The sequence below is a fragment of the Biomphalaria glabrata genome, chromosome 5, assembly GCF_947242115.1.
Source record: "Biomphalaria glabrata chromosome 5, xgBioGlab47.1, whole genome shotgun sequence".
Taxonomy (NCBI): domain Eukaryota; kingdom Metazoa; phylum Mollusca; class Gastropoda; family Planorbidae; genus Biomphalaria; species Biomphalaria glabrata.
The window spans coordinates 48,654,864-48,673,611 of NC_074715.1; the positions used below are offsets into that span (position 1 = coordinate 48,654,864).

At 38.2% G+C, this 18,748-nt stretch overlaps 2 protein-coding genes across 3 annotated transcripts in view; both read right to left on the reverse strand.

Annotated features, from left to right (window-relative positions):
- Positions 1-633: 633 nt before the first annotated feature.
- Positions 634-7,294, reverse strand: LOC129926444 (isatin hydrolase-like). Of its 2 annotated transcripts, none has more exons than XM_056030511.1 (5): positions 7,215-7,294; positions 5,372-5,584; positions 3,808-3,984; positions 3,064-3,218; positions 634-901 (listed from the first exon to the last, which is right to left on the reverse strand). In XM_056030511.1, the coding sequence occupies exons 1-5, from the start codon at positions 7,220-7,222 to the stop codon at positions 639-641; spliced, it is 816 nt and encodes a 271-aa protein (XP_055886486.1). In that variant the 5' UTR covers positions 7,223-7,294; the 3' UTR covers positions 634-638. The 2 variants fall into 2 exon arrangements, with proteins under 2 accessions (XP_055886486.1, XP_055886487.1); XM_056030512.1 differs by lacking the exon at positions 7,215-7,294 and adding an exon at positions 5,772-5,893.
- Positions 7,295-9,882: 2,588 nt separating this feature from the next.
- Positions 9,883-18,748, reverse strand: part of LOC106071543 (isatin hydrolase-like) — a 28,653-nt gene continuing 19,787 nt past the window's right edge. Inside the window, exons 2-6 of the mRNA XM_013231683.2 lie at positions 15,919-15,947; positions 14,515-14,729; positions 13,235-13,411; positions 12,460-12,608; positions 9,883-10,361 (exon numbers count right to left, since the gene is read on the reverse strand). Of these exons, the coding sequence (XP_013087137.2) occupies positions 10,081-10,361; positions 12,460-12,608; positions 13,235-13,411; positions 14,515-14,705 (798 nt within the window). The 5' untranslated portion in view covers positions 14,706-14,729; positions 15,919-15,947 and the 3' untranslated portion in view covers positions 9,883-10,080. The remainder of the gene's footprint in view (positions 10,362-12,459; positions 12,609-13,234; positions 13,412-14,514; positions 14,730-15,918; positions 15,948-18,748) is intronic.

An 18,748-nucleotide genomic window follows, 5' to 3' on the forward strand; every position in this document is an offset into this window, starting at 1 on the left:
TTTCTGAATGCACATAAATCCAAAATTGTTCGTAGTGCATAGTTCATAGTTCTATAGTTCATAGTTCATAGTTCTATAGTTCATAGTTCTATAGTTCATAGTTCTATAGTTCATAGTTCTACTTGAGCGATACAACGGTGCGATTATGAAAGGAAAAAATGGAATGGTCTACAAAAATGGATTTAAATCAAAGGGCACTTTTGGTAGCGTCCAGCTCAGTTATATGTTGTTTTTTCTAGAAATAAAAGAAGGGGGAGCGTATTTTTTGTATTTCGCACGCAGGCGGCCACACCCCTTGCAGCGGCCCTGCAAGTATCCATCCTGGCAATGCCTACAAGTAATATAATATGAACCCTACGTCACCAAACGGCCATCTAAAATAACGCGGTGACAAAATGTTCTTCTAACTGCACCGAGTAGACCTAGACTGTAATAGTCCACATCGTCATTGTTTGGCATTCTTAATACCAGATTTTTGTTGACCAACGAAAACAAATATCTTTATTCGAAAAAAAACTTCTGTGATTTAAATAACATCAACAAAATGTTATAGGCCTAGTGTCATTTTAAAGAAATACAGTAATACAATGATAGCCAACAAAGAGAGTTTTCAAGTAGTTTGATATTATTATTTTTTCCTAGTTTTTAAACATGGCCACAACTCTTGTAAGACCTCCACTTCCGTTCAGAAGTTTGATGGGTAGAGCCGTGATGAATGAGCCAGAAGCTGGGATCAAACCCAGGTTGTTGACAATCTCCAGACCCAAGATGTTGGCCTTGCACATGATCTGGTGAGTCTCGTAATTGGTGCTAGGCCCGTAGTCCACAGAGGGCGTGTCCACACCTATCATACTGATGTTACGGTTCTCCACGAGCCAAGACATGGCCGCGGGATGAAATCCTGCAATTGTTGCCAAACATAGATATGTAAATTAAATATAACGAGTAAGGCCACTATTTGAGGCGCGGTGGCTGAGCGGTAAAGCGCTTGGCTTCCGAACCGTGGACCGGGGTTCGAATCCTGGTGAAGACTGGGATTTTTAATTTCGGGATCTTCGGGCGCTTCTGAGTCCACCCAGCTCTAATGGGTACCTGACATTAGTTAGGGAAAAGTAATGGCGGTTGGTCGTTGTGCTGGCCACATGACACCCTTGTTAACCCTAGGCCACAGAAACAGATGACCTTTACATCATCTGCCCTATAGACCACAAGGTCTGAAAGGGGAACTTTACTTTACTAAGGCCACTATTTAAAACAATCCCTTTAATAGCACACATTTTCATTATTTAGCATGTTGCAAGTCTTTCCTCAAAACTTAGAATCGCCCCAGCCTTTAAAAGAAGAATAAAAACTCTAATGAACAAGAGTATGTTTTTAAAAGCAATTAGAAATTATTTATGTTTCGTATTGTAAGACCTCCACTTCCGTTCCGAAATTTGATGGTTAGAGCCGTGATGAGTGATCCAGAAGCTGGGATCAAACCCAGGTTGTTGACCATCTCTAGACCTAAGATGTTGGCCTTGCACATGGCCTGGTGAGTTGATGGTTTGACCGTAGTCCGCCGAAGGCGTGTCTACGCCTATCATACCGGTACTAATGTTGCGGTTCTGAACGAGCCATGTTATGGCATCCGGATGAAATCCTAGAATTGTAGGCAAATATTAAAAGTAGGCCTATATAAAAGAGAACCAACTTAGAAAGATCATAGATTAACAAATTCCTCTCAAATGTTGATTTCATACGTTTTGAGTTTGTTTTTTTCAAGACTTTTCTGTTTTGTTTTTTCTGGCAATGGATCTTTTGTTTTTATTTAATAACTACTTTGTAAAAACCACACAGATCTATATTTATGTGCTGCAGTTTTATATTCCAGTCAGATATTTTCTCTGTCATAGCAGCCACAAGATAAACAGTCTACTAGATTTGATAGCAGCTATGGGTGGCTGCCTGGTCGTGCGGTTTGCGCGCTGGACTGTCGTTCGGATTTATCGATGGTCCTGTGTTCAAACCCTGCCCGCTCCCATCCCCCGACGTCCTGCGGGAGGTTTGGACTAGGAAGTAAACTATCTTCAACTCTGAAGGAACATCCGAAACATGTAAAACATTTTACAAACAAACAAACATTTCAAATATGACGGTAATTTAGGGTTACGGCGTAAGACCTAATCTTCTCGGGGCAATAAATTTTGTATTATAAAGTGGCATGCGTCTCAAATAACCGGTGACAACCGGTACAATTCATGGCCTTCACGTGACGCTCAGATATAGTGTCCGGCGAATCTGTTATCCATGACAGGAGAAGGGGTCAAACTGAGCAACTGGCACCTTAGTAGGCCTAATCTTCAGGCTGGAAGGGCTTTTTGGTATGGCTGGCTATTGTTCTGGCTAGTATCTTTGGTGCTGTGCAAATCTAATGCTATTTCACTCAATCAGTCTAAACTAACCAAAGAACATTACAATTGAACAAGATAGACGTACTCAAGACTTCGTACTACTTTAAATGATGCATTTATTTACAAATGGGATGCTCGTCTTGTCTCCCGAGCCGTCGTCACTTCTCCGTCTCTATCACTATTCAACCTACTCTAAGCTCTAGCCATCTTGTTCTTCATGTACGCATATTCTGCAACGTCATTTCGTCTGTCTGACTACGTCACTACTTTTACCGTCGCTAAAAAAAACAATACACATTATATTTATTTACAAAACTAACACACTCTCTAAAGTAAACTTGGTCACTACACTATCCACATAGGTAAAGGGAAACTCTAAATCCAAACCTCTGTTACCTTGTGGTTATACCAAAACACGGGAAAGGCTTCGGGAGTCAACACTGAGGAAAAATCATAGACCGGGAGACTTTTAAGCAGCTTGCAACACACAGTACTACACTCTGGCAGAACCCACGACAACTCTGACCCCATGCTATATCAGATAATGCCGTTCCTTTGAACAAACCAACGAAAACATTCCGACCATATTTAATGCCCAGGCTAATGTCTCGTCTGTGACTACAGGAGATAAATGCAAAGAAGCCAACACAAAAGCTTCTCACACACTCACCTGGGAAATGCCAAGTCCTACTGTCTTCTATTGTATTTGAATTGAAAGTCAATGTCTTGTTTGGGTACCTGACGTCCCATCCTGACCACATGAAGACGATGGCGCCATCTGGTATTGGTCCATAGATTCTTTCCCATCTCAGAATATCTGCGACACTAAATTAAAAGAAGAGTTATTACTCCAGCTATGGGTTTAAGAAGATATATTACAAGTTGCAATGAACAGTATATTCAAAGGGAGCTAACACAAAAAAAAGGGGAAGAAAGTAAGATTAAATATACAGGTGCTGCCCAACTTTCTTTTGTCCCAGGAGCCAAATAAATTCAGAAAATTTTGTCTCAAGCCGCAGCGAAATTTAAAAAATTCCATCGAACTGCGGCTTCGTTATGAGCTTTGATCAAAATTTTCAATAGGGCCGATTGCAATGGGTCATAGGTCAAGTATGGGCCGCTGGTCGTCAATTAATTAAATAAAGCATGAGCATTGCCATGTGGCCTGTGTATAAAAGTGAAAAGTTAAGTTCCCCTTTAAAACCATACGATCTATAGCGCAGAAGATGTGAAGGTCATCTGTTTCTGTTGCCCACAGTTAACGAGGATATCTTGTGGCCAGCACAACGACCAACCGCCTTAACTTTCCCCAACTAATATCAAGTACCCATTAGAGATAGTCTTCACCAGAATTCGAACCCATGACAACCAGCGCTTTACCACTCAGCCATGTTGAAATACTGGCATGAATTACCCTAGTCTGTAGTCGACATTTCTGTCCACTTTCCCTCTGACGTCAATGACCACTCCAGGCCCCATGAAACGTTGAATCGGGATCTCGTGAAGTTTCAAGCCCTCTTTAAAAAAGTGTACTGGAGCGTCCATGTGTGTGCTGATGTGTTCTGGCGTGTCAAATTTGTTGTATTCTAACCTGGAGAGATGCGAACATAATCACATAACATAATATCACATCACATAACATAATATATATATATATATATATATATATATATATATATATATATATATATATATATCTTTTATATAGCGCTACTTTCATGCTCGGAGCGCTTTGGTCCAATCTCATTTGTGGACCAGTGGGGGTATCTAGGAGTTGGTTTTCCGTGCTGCCTTTAGGCGCTCAGTAAACAACTCTGCCCGAGTCGGGTGTCGAACCTCGAGCCCCCTTCATAGGTAGCCAAGCCAAGCCAAGTTCAAGCGCACTTGGCCTCTCGACCACGCTTGAATAATTCGAACAGAGAAGTAACATTTCATATAAGTTGTTTGTCAGTTGTCAATTTTAACGTAGCCTACATGTTACATACGTTTACGTTGCATTGACATTAAGAAGTGCAATTGAAATAAACTACCGTGGGTCTGTAAGAAACGATCAGCGTGGCCGGTAATTTCGCTGCAATGTTTTACTTGACAAAATATTTCAAGATAATATAGGAAAAGGATATTCCTTGGCATCCCTAGTGCCATTTGAGAATGGAATGGGTTGCCTGAATCAGCCAGGAAAATCAACGACTTGGCAGAGTTTAAGTCATTGATTAACATGCATAACATAAAATGCGTAGGACATAGTTATCTTTTTTTTTTTAGTAACGTCTGAAATATATATAAGATAAGATAAGACAAGACAAAATAACTATTTTCTTTTAAAACAGAAAAAAAATAATAGATTTTTCATTACCTCAAATAATAAACTAAAAAAAAACAGAGTCGGAACTTATACAATCAATCAGAGCAGGCTAGTGGCCAGGTGCTTAAAACATAAGCTAGGTGTGTCAAAAATCAATGAGCCGGTGGTGCTGTCGCTGAGTAAGCCACTCATAATTGCAGTAACAAATTGTATTTACTTGCAATGTAAAACCAGATCTTCTGTGAGCTTTTATCCCTTGAATACATTAAGTGGATAACAAACAACTGAAGGCAAATATTTCCTAGATTTACAAACTTTGATTGAATTGTGTTCTCACTGCATGATGGGTAATTGTTGATACATGTCTAGTTATTTGTTAAAATATTAAATAGGTTTCATTTTTTTGTATCTCTCAGAAGGCGCTCTTCCCTAGTGCTATTAGAGCATGGAATGGGTTGCCTGAGCTAGCCAGGAAAACCAGTGACTTGTCAGAATTTAAGTCATTGGTTAATATGCATGACTAAATGCATGACGCGTAGGACGTAATCATCTTCTTTTTTGAAGTAACGTCTGTATTATATAAGATAAGAAGATAAGATAAGGAGATTCGACATTCTGCACACCGCTGACTGTAATTACGTTCTATATATTTAAATCCTATAAATAATTTTACCAAAATCCACCCGGTTGTAAACCTTGGGTTAAGACTGTGAAATGAAAGTCAGGAAAGAATGGAAGCTTTATGGACTCAGTGTCCAGCGTATGAGACAAATCCACAATCTGACATCCTGGCGTGCCCCAACATCCGTCGCCAGTTGTCCAGAGTGCAGCAGTCACCAACAGCAAGCTAGTACCACAATAAAGCATTTCTGTCTTAGATCTAGAGCTGGGGAATAAAAAAAATGGCAATTCTGAAATGAGATGAAGTGATACACTGCCTTTCAGAGATCGCTGTATAGAACTCAACAAATTTCTACCACATACGGAATAACTTGTTGGCAAGGCAACGCCTCATCTAAACTGTTGCGACGTCTAGAAAACATCATTAAAAAAGCATAAAAAATTACACTCACAACATTACCACATTTAAAGGAACTTTTTGAACAAAAGTGCCTAAGAAAAATCGAAAAAATCTTGGAAGACAACGGCCACCCGCTCCATCAGAACTACGTCAGGTCGTCGCGAAGTGGGCGACTGCTGTGAATTAAAACAAGAACTGAGCGGTACCTCACTCGGTCAGACTCTATCACCGCCACTCATTGATCAGGGAACATGAAATGCACCAAGATACCTGTGTGAAGTCGCTGAATGAACTCTTTATGTTGTCTGTTGTATTTATGTGTATTTTTCTGTTGTGTTGTCTTTATATGAGAAAAGAGTCCTTGTAATCACAACAAATTTCCGTAAGGATCAATAAAGCAGTCTTAGTCTTAGTCTTAGTCAAAACGTAAGAAATTGGACAGTATAAGAGGAAACGGGACAGGTATAGAAGAATTGGAAAGAGGGCTTCCTTATTAGTATCTGACAATTTACACATTATGATGTAGGGGTTAGCAGGTTGCTGTTATCTATAGTTGATCTTGAAAAAAATTTGACATCGAAAGGGCAGTCAGATTGAGAACTCGCATGATGTGTTGTTACAAAATCATATGTGGTTTCCTAGATTTATATAATTTGATTGAATTATGCTCTCGTAGTCTGCTCTGGTCGTGTGGTATGCGTGTTGGACTGTTGTACGGTCGTCTCGATGTTCTCGGGTCCATACTCTGCCTGCTGCCATCACTATGTCGTCCTGCGGGAGGTTTGAACTAGGAAGTAGACATTAGTAGATTATCTTCAACTTTAAAGGGCCACCCGAAACATGTCAAACATTTTGCAAATAAAGCATTTCTAATTGCCAAGGGTATCTATTCACTCCTACTTTTGTTATAGGCCTAGTTTACACACCACTCAAAGCTAACACAATGATTAAGACGGACCAGACCGGACGTTATTTTAGACGTCATTCACAGTGTTAAATTAAAACACATAATTACGTCAAAACGTCTCGAAGTGGACAACTTCTGTCCATCAAGACAAGAGTGGAACTCTTCAAACACTCGTTTGTTCATTACTCTGTCAGACTGTACCAGCGACTCTGTCAGACTGTATCAGCGACTCTGTCAGACTGTATCAGTGACAATGGATGCACCCAGATGAGTCACTGGCTTTGGTTACGTCTCGAGATGGGGCAGAATATGGAGTAACTTATCAAGCCAATTCTGGAGCGGCAGAGTTCGCCAAAATTTTTTGTATGTGTATGCATCTGTCCTAGGGCTAGCTGACAGGGCAGCATCGGTCAAAAGACAAAATTATAATTTTAAACAGTAGTAATTTGTCTGTTTTGAAAAGAATCTAATTATATAAAAAAAAAATAGCATTTGTTTGGTTATTTTTTATTTTGCATGCATCTTAACTTTAAGATATGGATCTAGGTAAAATATACTCAGCATTTGCAAAACAACGCATTGTCTTACCGAATCATCCAGCAATTCCTTCAAATCATACAACAAATACACGATCTGTCTCTGTGCTATTATGTCTATGATTATGTACCAGGCCTTGCAAATAAATAAATACGTAACATGTTTGCAACATTCTTGGTAGCTTTAAAGGGCAAAGGGAGAGTAGAAGGAATAAAAGTACAAAATCAATCATCTCCCAGATCGCCCCACCCCCCTTTGTATGTGTAAAAGTGCGCACTGAGCGCGCTCAAGTAGGACGATGAGACGAACTATCTTACAAATCATAATTATAGGGATGATACAGCTTCACTTTAAGATATAGATCTAGGTGAAATATGTTCAGCATTTGCATAGAGATGCCGCAAAGCTTTTGTTAATATTAAAACAATAATATTAATCATAATAAAAGTGGCTCTAATATTGATGTCACTAGAGCTTTGTTAAGATTGAAACATATATATTAAAGTAAAAGAAAAAAAAAAGATCGTGGATTAGTTAATGAAAATTCCTCCCCGAATAAGACACATTTCCATATTCCTTACACTAAAACAACACCAGAATTGACCACCGGCGGACCACCATTATGTCTGCGTCGGTGTGGGAAAATAAATTGGGTCGCAGCTGGACCTGAGTAACCACGTGAATTACTTCACTCCTCCTTAATCATTGGACCCTAGGACAAGTCTTATAAGTATAATCATTGGACTCTAGTAGGACAATCCTTATTATTATAATCATTGGACTCTAGGACAAGTCTTATAAGTATAATCATTGGACTTTTAGGACAATCCTTATTATTATAATCATTGGACTCTAGGACAAGTCTTATAAGTATATTCATTGGACTCTAGTCTAGGACAAGTCTTATAAGTATAATCATTGGACCCTAGGACAAGTCTTACAAGTATAATCATTGGACTCTAGTAGGACAATCCTTATTATTATAATCATTGGACTCTAGGACAAGTCTTATAAGTATAATCATTGGACTTTTAGGACAATCCTTATTATTATAATCATTGGACTCTAGGACAAGTCTTATAAGTATATTCATTGGACTCTAGTCTAGGACAAGTCTTATAAGTATAATCATTGGACTCTAGGACAAGTCTTATAAGTATAATCATTGGACTCCAGTAGGACAATCCTTATTATTATAATCATTGGACTCTAGGACAAGTCTTATAAGTATAATCATTGGACTCCAGTAGGACAATCCTTATTATTATAATCATTGGACTCTGTGACAAGTCTTATAATTATAATCATTGGACTCTAGGAGAAGCCTTATTATTTTACTAGGACGAGCTCATACAGGACCTTTTTCTTCCCTTGTGCCATTAGAGCTTGGATCGGGTTGCCTGAATCAGCCATGAAGACGTAGTAGAGTTTTGACTCTCTGCACAACTACATTGACACATGGATAATCCTAAGACGTAACCATCTTCTTTCTTGAATGAATGTCCGTAAGCTATATGAGAACCTTTAAAATAAGCTAAGTGATAGAACCATTTGGCCAGGTTAACCTAATTACAAGAACGTAGATTAAATCCCTTGAACAAAGTAACGAAGCGCTAATATAACATTTAAAAATACTTCACTGAAATATAGCAGCGCTTGTAGCAGGTTGATCAGTGCACCACACTGAGGCTTGGAGCAGGTTGATCAGTGCACCACACTGAGGCTTGTAGCAGGTTGATCAGTGCACCACACTGAGGCTTGGAGCAGGTTGATCAGTGCACCACACTGAGGCTTGTAGTCATCCCAAATGCTAATTTCCAATTAAAGTACATACATCAATTTTATAACAAATAATAAAAGAACCTGTAAGCCTATGAATTAAATATTCCTGTTTGATCTGGATAGATACAAAAAAAATACATTTATTTCGAGGCTAGATGAGACCAGTCGTCTCTGATGGCCATGACCTGCAACGTCGCAACCTGTGGGCAGTTTCCACCAATAGCCACTACACAGGTCGCCTCTACGATCTTGTCGAGGAGCGTATACTAAAATGTTTTACATGTTTCGGATGTTCCTTCAGAGTTGAAGATAATTACTTCCTAGTCCAAACCTCCCGCAGGACGACGGGGGATGGGAGCGGGCAGGGTTTGAACCCTGGACCATCGATAAATCTGAACGACAGTCCAGCGCGCAAACCGCACGACCAGGCAGCCATCCACTATTGATGAAAGTAAAATTTGAACTAATCTTTTTTATTTGTTTTTTTTCCGACCTTGTTTGGTGGACACTTAACACTGATATTAATTTTTTTTTCCCCTTTTTTTATACCATGGAGGTTAAAGTTCTGGTCCATTATTATTATAATTTATCTTAGTGGCATTTAACAACTTTAACAGCTAAAATTAAAATTTTACTTTGTGGTAGTAAACTCTGTTGCAATGTAATAACAAATATAAGAACCCTACAACATTGGCTTTATTCAACAAGATTAGGCTACAGTCAGCAGTGAACGAATACAAGCATGTCTCAGTCTCACATTGTTGAAGTACTATAAACACACACACTGGACATGACCTTCTGACACGCTGGACATACGCAGAAAATAAACAACTCAGTAACACTACATCTGTTTACAGTTCCCAAATCAAATTATTTTATCCAAAAAAAAACAACAAACAAACAAAAAAAAAAACACACAGAGACATTTAGAACATTCAATATTTGTGTTTTTATTTCTGTATACTCAAATGTCAATAATATTTGAATTTTTTCTATCTAGTTTTAGGGCCTACTGTCAGTTGCAGGTTCGATAAACCTGCTGTACTAGCAATTACCTGGTTAAGTCCCTTGTTTTTGGAAAACAACGGAGCTGTTACACTGTGCTGGTGGTTGTCTAAGATTGAATACACTGTTTTTAATATGCGCAGTTCTTTTCTTGAAAAAAAGTGGCTACAACTCTCGTCAGCCCTCCACTGCCGTTCAGCAGCTTAATGGGTAGAGCCGTGATGTGAGCGCCGGAGGCCGGGATCAAACCCAGGTTGTTGACCATCTCCAGACCCATAATGTTGGCCTTGCACATGACCTGGTGAGTCTCAAACGTGGTGCTAGGTCCGTAGTCCACAGAGGGCGTGTCCACGCCTATCATACTGATGTTGCGCTTGTTCACAAGCCAAGACATGGCCGCCGGATGAAATCCTGGATATTAAATATAGCATAATATAATGATCATTTTGTGTGTACTTGTGAGTGTGTGAGAGAGAATGTGTGAGTGTGTGAGAGAGAATGTGTGAGTGTGTGAGAGAGAATGTGTGAGTGTGTGAGAGAGTATGTGTAGGCCTACTTGTTTTTCATTGTCATGTCATGTGTGAGAATGTTATAGAATACTATGTTGTTGTTATTTACGGTCGTTGACTTGTAGCACCAAACTTCTGGTAGACAACTAAACAGATGTAAGCCTATTATGTCTTATGTAATAAAACATGAAATAACTAGAGTACCTTATTTAAATTCATAGTATGTAATTAAATCTAGCCTGCGAAATATTGCCTAGTTTTTCAAAATTGAAATGTCTGTTGATAGTCATCAGGATCTAATTTTATTTAAAATATCCTTATTCTTAGTAAGAGCACTGTAGTCCAAGTTGTAGACATTATTTGGTAAGATTATTGTATGATAGGCTCTAAGCTTTAGGCGTTAAGAAAATCTAAAAGTGTAACTCTGTCCTCCACCGAGATTCGAAATCTTGATCTTGACAAGCTTAGCGACTTAAGCCAATAGTTTACATGCCCCGCTCCCTTCTTTAATAATTGCACCACTTTTTTATAATTTGAAATCAGACTTATCTCCCTTGTGTTGGAAAGCCTTGAAATATTAATTAAAACAAATGAAGGATTAAACAGTAAAAACGATTTATCACAACTGACACAAATTAGCCAAAGGTGTGAATTACTATCTGAAAATTTCGTAGGCTGAATTAATAGTTTAAAGTAGTTTGTCCATTCAAGATGGGCTTATTATGTAGGTCTTCATTAATAAAACATACTCAAAATTGTGTACACACTTTCGTCTCACGCATGCACACTTACACACTCCTTAGCACACTTGAACACAAACACACACTCCTTCTCAAAAAACTCCCATACACTTATTATGGAGTGCGTGTGTTGTGTGTTTCTATGGTGACGGTGAAAAGAGATTAGTGATTTTGTGAATGATGCAAAATAGGTAGTGTTGTCAGGGGCGGACTGGCTATATGGGCATTCTGGCAAATGCTTGGTGGGCCTGTATCCAAATGGGCCCGTAGGGCCACCTAAAAGTGCACATGGATACCACTAAGACACGTATTAAATTGTTAAAATTTGTAATAATATTCCCTTATAAAAGTGACCATTTGAACGTCGTGTTTAGATAAATCTTTTACAGGCTGTACAGTGCAATATTAATTTAATCTAACACATTTTCCGAAATAATCTAATCCGTAGACAGTGCTACTAGTAGGCTCCATCCATGTAGGGCCTACAGGCTTAGCAACAAAACAATAAAAGGCCTATATTTCTTATAAAGACATAGAGCATGTGTGCAGTGATCGATACATTGTCAACCTTAACAATGATTTTGAGGACAGGTAGACCTAGAATTGGATACTCATCATATGATATAACATTTTTGGGGCCGGATTGTATAGAAATGCCCGGGCCGATTTTGACATCCAGTCCGCCCCTGGTTGTGAACATTAGACAGACGACTCCAGAACGTGAGCCTGAGTTAGATTTTGTTAGGAAATATTATTACTAAAGTCTAGTACATTTGTTTTATCTCATATCAGTTTGATTTTTTTGTTTATTATAATAAAAGTTATATTTAGTAGTGCCCACAAAGAACTTGAAGGTAGGAAAGATGTCAAAATAATTTAATATTTATCAGATTAGGGTTTATAATAGCTAGGGTTTAAAAAAAAAAGCCCCACGTTACTCAAAAGATTTAGATCCACCCTCTATCAAGAACCTAATGATCAGGGTTAACAAAGTGAAATGAAATGAAAGGAATGATGATCAAGAGAGATAAAATGTTGTAAAATGTTTTACATGTTCGGATATTCTATCAGAGTTGAAGATAGCTTACTTACTAGTCCAAACCTCCCGCAGGACGACGGGGGATGGGAGCGGGCAGGGTTTGAACCCTCGACCGTCGATAAATCCGAACGATAGTCCAGCGTGCAAACCGCACGACCAGGCAGCCATCCAGATAAAGGACAAACTAGTGACGTTACCAGTTTACTAATCACCTAACTCACCTGGGAAATGAAAACTGGCATCCGAAGGATTTGTATTGAAGAATAATGTCGTGTTTGGGTACCTGACATCCCAGCCAGACCACAGAAAGACAATCGCGCCATCAGGAATCTTTCCATACCTTTTCTCCCATGTTCTTAGATCCACAATGCTATTTCAAACACCAGAGAAGAACATGTAAAAAAAAAGTTTAAGAAATAAATATCTCAAAACTACTATTAACCTAGAAACTACTATTGGATCAATGTCAATACGTAGAGTACAGCCGCCAAGGGAGTCTCCTGAAAAATTGGGTAAGGGAGGGAGGGGTGGGGGCTCCACAAACTAAACATTTAAAATGTTTTAAATATGTATTTAGCTCTACTTTTAGGCCTTGCGATCTGTGGGGCAGGTGACATAGAGGTCATCTGTTTCTGTGGCCAACGACTAACGAGTGTGTCACAACGACCAACCGCCATGTCAAGTACCCATTAGAGCTAGGTGGACTCAAATGCGCCCTGAGCCCCTGAGGACCCAGAAATTAAAAATCACAGGCTTCACCAGGATTCGAACCCCTGACCCCCGGTTCGAAAGCTAAGCGCTTTACCACTCAGCCATTGCGCCTCTTTTAAATATGCAACAAATCTTGTTCATTTTACTCTGATATGTCTTGAACTTTGCATTGATTAAGTTCATTTTAAAACAAAGGACCCTTCACACAAACACTCACAAAAACGCCCATGATATCCACTTACACCTGGCACTGTCTAGATACTTGACAAGAGTCGTAAAACTCACCCCAGTCTGTAGTCTGGATTTCTGGCTGCTTTGGCTCTGATGTCAATGACCACTCCAGGCCCCATGAAGCGTTCAATCGGGATCTCGTTCAGCTTCCAGCCCTCTTGTGCAAAGTGTGAGGGCGCATCCATGTGCGTGCTGATGTGTTCCGGCGTGTCAAACTTGTAGTACTCGGTCCTGAACGTGAACATACAGATAATGACGTCATTCTACACTTTAAAAAGACCTTACCTTATGTTTATTCTACCCAGGGCCGGTCCTACAGATTGCGGGGCCCTATGCGAAACGGATTGCGCGGGGCCTAATCTGGATACGTATAACGATAATAAGTCAAAATTAAGATTTTTTTGGGGTTAGAAAATAAATACGTCTTTGTGTTTTGTTCAAACTTTATTAAGTACAAAATCACGATCAATATAACTTGACGAGACATTTACGATAGGCGATTACATTTTCTATTGACTAGTAAAAATATCGCTTTTGATTTTTTTTAAGAGATCGAGATGATTTAGATCTATATTTATATGCCAGTGACTATTACAGTAAATTAAGTATTTGAACTTCTTGCTTTGGTTAAAATTCGCCTTATTATTTTTATTAAATGAAAGCTGACATTGCCGGTTGTTTTTTTTATCGCAAGTAGGATTGGCGTTATCCATATTGTATGGCACCCCAAAATGACAATGTTGTCTATTTTTAAGACATTTTATGATATTTCATGATACTTTAATAATTTCAGGAGATTTCCAGAAGCTCCTGGAAAATCAGAGGAAGCAGAATCCCTGTTAAGTTAAAATTTACTATTGTTAGCACGGGGCCTATTAAAGCCATTACACTGGATGGCAGAGATCCGCGACTACCATATCACTATCCATTGATCGTTCCTCAAGGAGCCGTTCTAGAGCAGACATCCGCACTGCTGAGGCTATTGGGTTCAAAGCCATCGGTAATTGTGATGTAGCAAATTTACATCTGCTTGGATCCCACTCAAACACAACAGTATATTAGACACGCCGATGGAAGTGGGCTTCCTTGTGCCTAGAATTCCAAGAGTCTTAAACCTAACTCCTACGGCAATTACAAAGAAGAAGTTGATACTCCCGCCCTCCCATAGCAAAGGAAAAACAAATTGCTTCAGGTATGTCAAAACGTTTCAATCGCAAGTGGGTCACATCATAGTCCCGTAAATTAATTATTTATTCTTTAAGTTCTAAATCGAAGACAACTGCCTTTAAAATTCAAGACTAAATTTGATGATACTTGAGCTAAAAAGCACATACCAGTATCCACCATCTTGAATTCCCCTTGTCAGAAGAGTTAAATGAAAATCTGGCATGATTGGAAATTTTTGAGAACGGGTGTCCAGAGAATGAGACATATCCACAACCCGACATCCTGGGGTGCCCCAACATCCCTCACTCAGTCCCCAGAGCGCTGCAGACAGCAAAAGCAGACTTGCACCTGGAAGCATCTTTCCTAGTCTTGATCTTTCGGTCTAAAAACAAGACGAAGAAAGGCCTTTTATCAGGATAAAGTTTAGACCAATCTGTGTCTCCTGTTAACTTCGGGGGAGGAGTTTGGGGAGGGGGGGGTGAGCTGGCGGTTGACAAGGTAAAGTTGTATTTGCCTTGTGAGAGGGGGGGTTGGATGTTTTGTAATTCTTAGTCAGTTAGTGACTTTTGTGAGTGGAGAGTTTAGTTTTATCTTACCGTTTCAGAGAAGTTTTTTTTCATTATTGTTTCTACGAGTCCTCAGTGCTAACCGATCCAATGGACTTTGATCATTTTACATAAATAAACAATATGTGTTCGTAAACTGGAGTATAAGAATTTCAAGTGCATGGAAGTTGGTTAGAACGACAGAACCAAGGAAGTACACGTGTGTCTACAAAGTAATCAAGTTCTTAGCATCTCAGTTTAAAAACATAATCTTTGTAACACCTTATAAAATAATATACATTCACATAACGACTAAACGGGGGGGGGGGGGGGGGGGGAGAGGGAGTTATAAAATTTGTTACGATTTGTTACAAGGGCGAGAATGGTCTGAAAAATCGTTACGTAACAAAACAAACCCAACAAATATTCAAATGAAAAAAAAATTAAAAATATAAAAACATTTAATTTAGTAATACAAATATTTTTAAGAACATCTCAAAACCATTTGCAGTAATACAAATATTGTTAAGAACATCTCAAAACCATTTGCAAAAATATTTCACATATTGAGAGTAAGAATGAACTCCATTAGTAATTTTTGTTATTTCTATTAAAAAACGATTGTGTAAACATTCACCAAGAATTCCCTCCCCCTTTCCCAAATTCCCAACTGGTCCGGAAAAGTAGGCTAATAGTATCATAGCGCATCGAGAAAACAAAAAAAAAACAATTGGTAAAAATATTTCTAATCTCATGAATTTATATGTCTAGCTCTATAATGGCCCAAACTACATAACTGATTTAAATTGATACAACTACACTCAATATAAGCTTTGTTTTTTTTAAAGTATTTTCTGTTTTTCTAGTTTAAAAATTAATAAACTTTTGATAACATATAATTTTTTTAAAAGTTAAAACACATGTTAAATAAGGCTAGGTTCACTAGAAGGACACATTTTTATTGGCCCTATGAGATTTATTGTATAACTAGGAGAGAATTATTCTCAAATGAAAAATTGTACTTACAGAAATCAGTTCCTGGACACTTGCATGACTACATTTGAAAAGTGGGCCTACGGTTTATATTTGCGACGTTATGACGAACATATATATCTCGATACGTTATGTTCGTATAAATTACAAACATTGTTTCACTAAGAAATTGATTTTTAATTAGTTTCATTTTTATAGCTATGTGATTCGACAGCAAGGGCAGTTAATGACTTCTTCCTTGTAGTGGAAATACGTTTTTTAAGTTGTCTACTCCTAAAAACATTTTTTTTACTGATGTGAAATTGAATATAGGAAAAAAAACTATACCATTATTATTATTATGTTAGAAATGAACGAGTAGTCATTCTCTGGCGCTGCCAGGGTCGAGTTTCGCTAAAGAGAAACAAAATTCATCGTAGTCCCTTTAACAGTTTCCACTGAGGAATTTTCTGGTGATGTGGCAGGTCTGCAGCAGTACCGCCCTCTGACAGGCAACGAAGATGTTCCTAGGAATGTTAAGGGCCTTGAAGGTGTCTGTGAGGTCAGTTGTTATTATCCCCTCGGTTGATATAACAATGGGGTATATTGTTATTTTGGACAATTTCCATAGACGCTTAATCTCCAAGCCTAGGTTTCCATATTTTCTTTGTTTTTCTATCTCAGTTTTTCTTAAATTATGAGACAGTGGTACGGCGATATCGATAATGGTAGCGGTTTTTTCTTTTTTATCGATGAACAGCAGATCCGGGCGATTGAAATCTACCGTTTTGTCGGTCAGAATAGGCCTATCCCAGTACAGCAGATGTTCAGTAGACTCGAGAACCTCTTGCGGAGAGTATTTATAATATTATTATTATTATTATTATTATTAAGTGAAAAAATAAAAAAATAAACTTCAGATGGGTCTCTTTACCTCAATTGTTTGTACCCTCCATAAATTATAGGCTTAACCAACCAAAATAAATTCCCATTGGAATAATAGTAATAAGGCTATTCGAAAGTCTTGCAACTGCAAATGATAGTGACATTTTCGTAACTACTCAGCCCCAGCTGCGACCTACATATTTTGCCACATCTAGTGCAGGCATAACCATTGTCCGTCGGTGTTTGATTTACATTTTTTTTATATCACCGTCCACATCTGTCCTGGGCAGCGGATTTTCTTTTGGTCATAAAATAGTCTTAAATGAATTAATATTTTAGATATAAAATACACAAAAAAAAACAACACTAAATTGTCTGACACACTAGACGTTGTAAAATGTTGTCATGTCCGAGAGTAATAAGAAATGACTCTCATATATAGTAAAGATGTATTTTGGTTTTATCATTGAGAAATAGGTCTACATATGGCCAGGGAGACGATTTATATTCAATGCTTTTATGCTTCTTACACTTGTAGGCTTCTTACACTTGTATGCTTCTTACACTTGTATGCTTCTTACACTTGTATGCTTCTTACACTTGTATGCTTCTTACACTTGTATGCTTCTTACACTTGTATGCTTCTTACACTTGTATGCTTCTTACACTTGTATGCTTCTTACACCTGTATGCTTCTTACACTTGTATGCTTCTTACACTTGTATGCTTCTTACACTTGTATGCTTCTTACACTTGTATGCTTCTTACACTTGTATGCTTCTTACACTTGTATGCTTCTTACACTTGTATGCTTCTTACACTTGTATGCTTCTTACACCTGTATGCTTCTTACACCTGTATGCTTCTTACACTTGTATGCTTCTTACACTTGTATGTTTCTTACACTTGTATGCTTCTTACACTTGCATGCTTCTTACACTTGTATGCTTCTTACACTTGTATGCTTCTTACACTTGTAGGCTTCTTACACTTGTATGCTTCTTACACTTGTATGCTTCTTACACTTGTATGCTTCTTACACCTGTAAACACCACAACGGTCGTTAACACGTTTCTATGAATTGGCATTTCAAACACATGAAAACTTTCTGATCCTTTGTTTTATAAGTGGGAATAAAAGATATAACCGTAGATCCCAGTCATAGCAAATAATGTCAAATACTACGAGAAGTTGACTCCAAAATTATCTATTTCTCTTCTGACCCTCAGAGAAAAAGCGTTAGGAAAGAAACGCAAGGCCAATAACACCAGTTCCAGCTAGAATAACCTGCCCAGTGTGCAGCCGAACCTTCCGGGCTCACTAAAGTCTCAGCAGCCACATGAGGAGACACAAAACCCCAGTGCAAAGCATCAGCCCCCATGCAGGGCCAGTCCTACAGGTTGCGGGACCCTATGCGAAATGGATTTCGCGGAGCCTAATTTGGGTTGTGATAATGATAATAAGTGAAAATTAAGATTTTTATTAGAAAAGAAATTCGTCTTTGCATTTGATTTATATTTTACTAAGTATAAAATCACTGTCAAATTAGATAGATAGATAGATTAGTAGATAGTAGTTTTCCAACAAAAAGCTGATAAACATTCAGATCTGTCTTTTAGATTTACTATCGACTAGCAAAATATCGCTTTTGCTGTTTTTTTTTTCTAAGACGTCGAGATAGATTTAGATCTATATTTATATGGCCAGTGACTATTAGAGTAGCCTACATTAAGCATTTGAATTTCTTAGTTTTGGTTAAAATTCGGCTTATTATTACATTTTTATATAGTCTATGATTTTTATTGAATGAAGGCTGACAATGTCGGTTTTTTTTAATCGCTAGTACAATTGGCGCTTTCCACTTTGAATGGCACCCCGAAATGACAACTTTGTCTGTTTTAAGTTTTGAGTTTTCAGAAGATTTAAATAATTTCAGGAGATTTTCATGACTTTTCTTATATTTTATAATTTCAGGAGAATTCAAGGAACCCTTTAATGA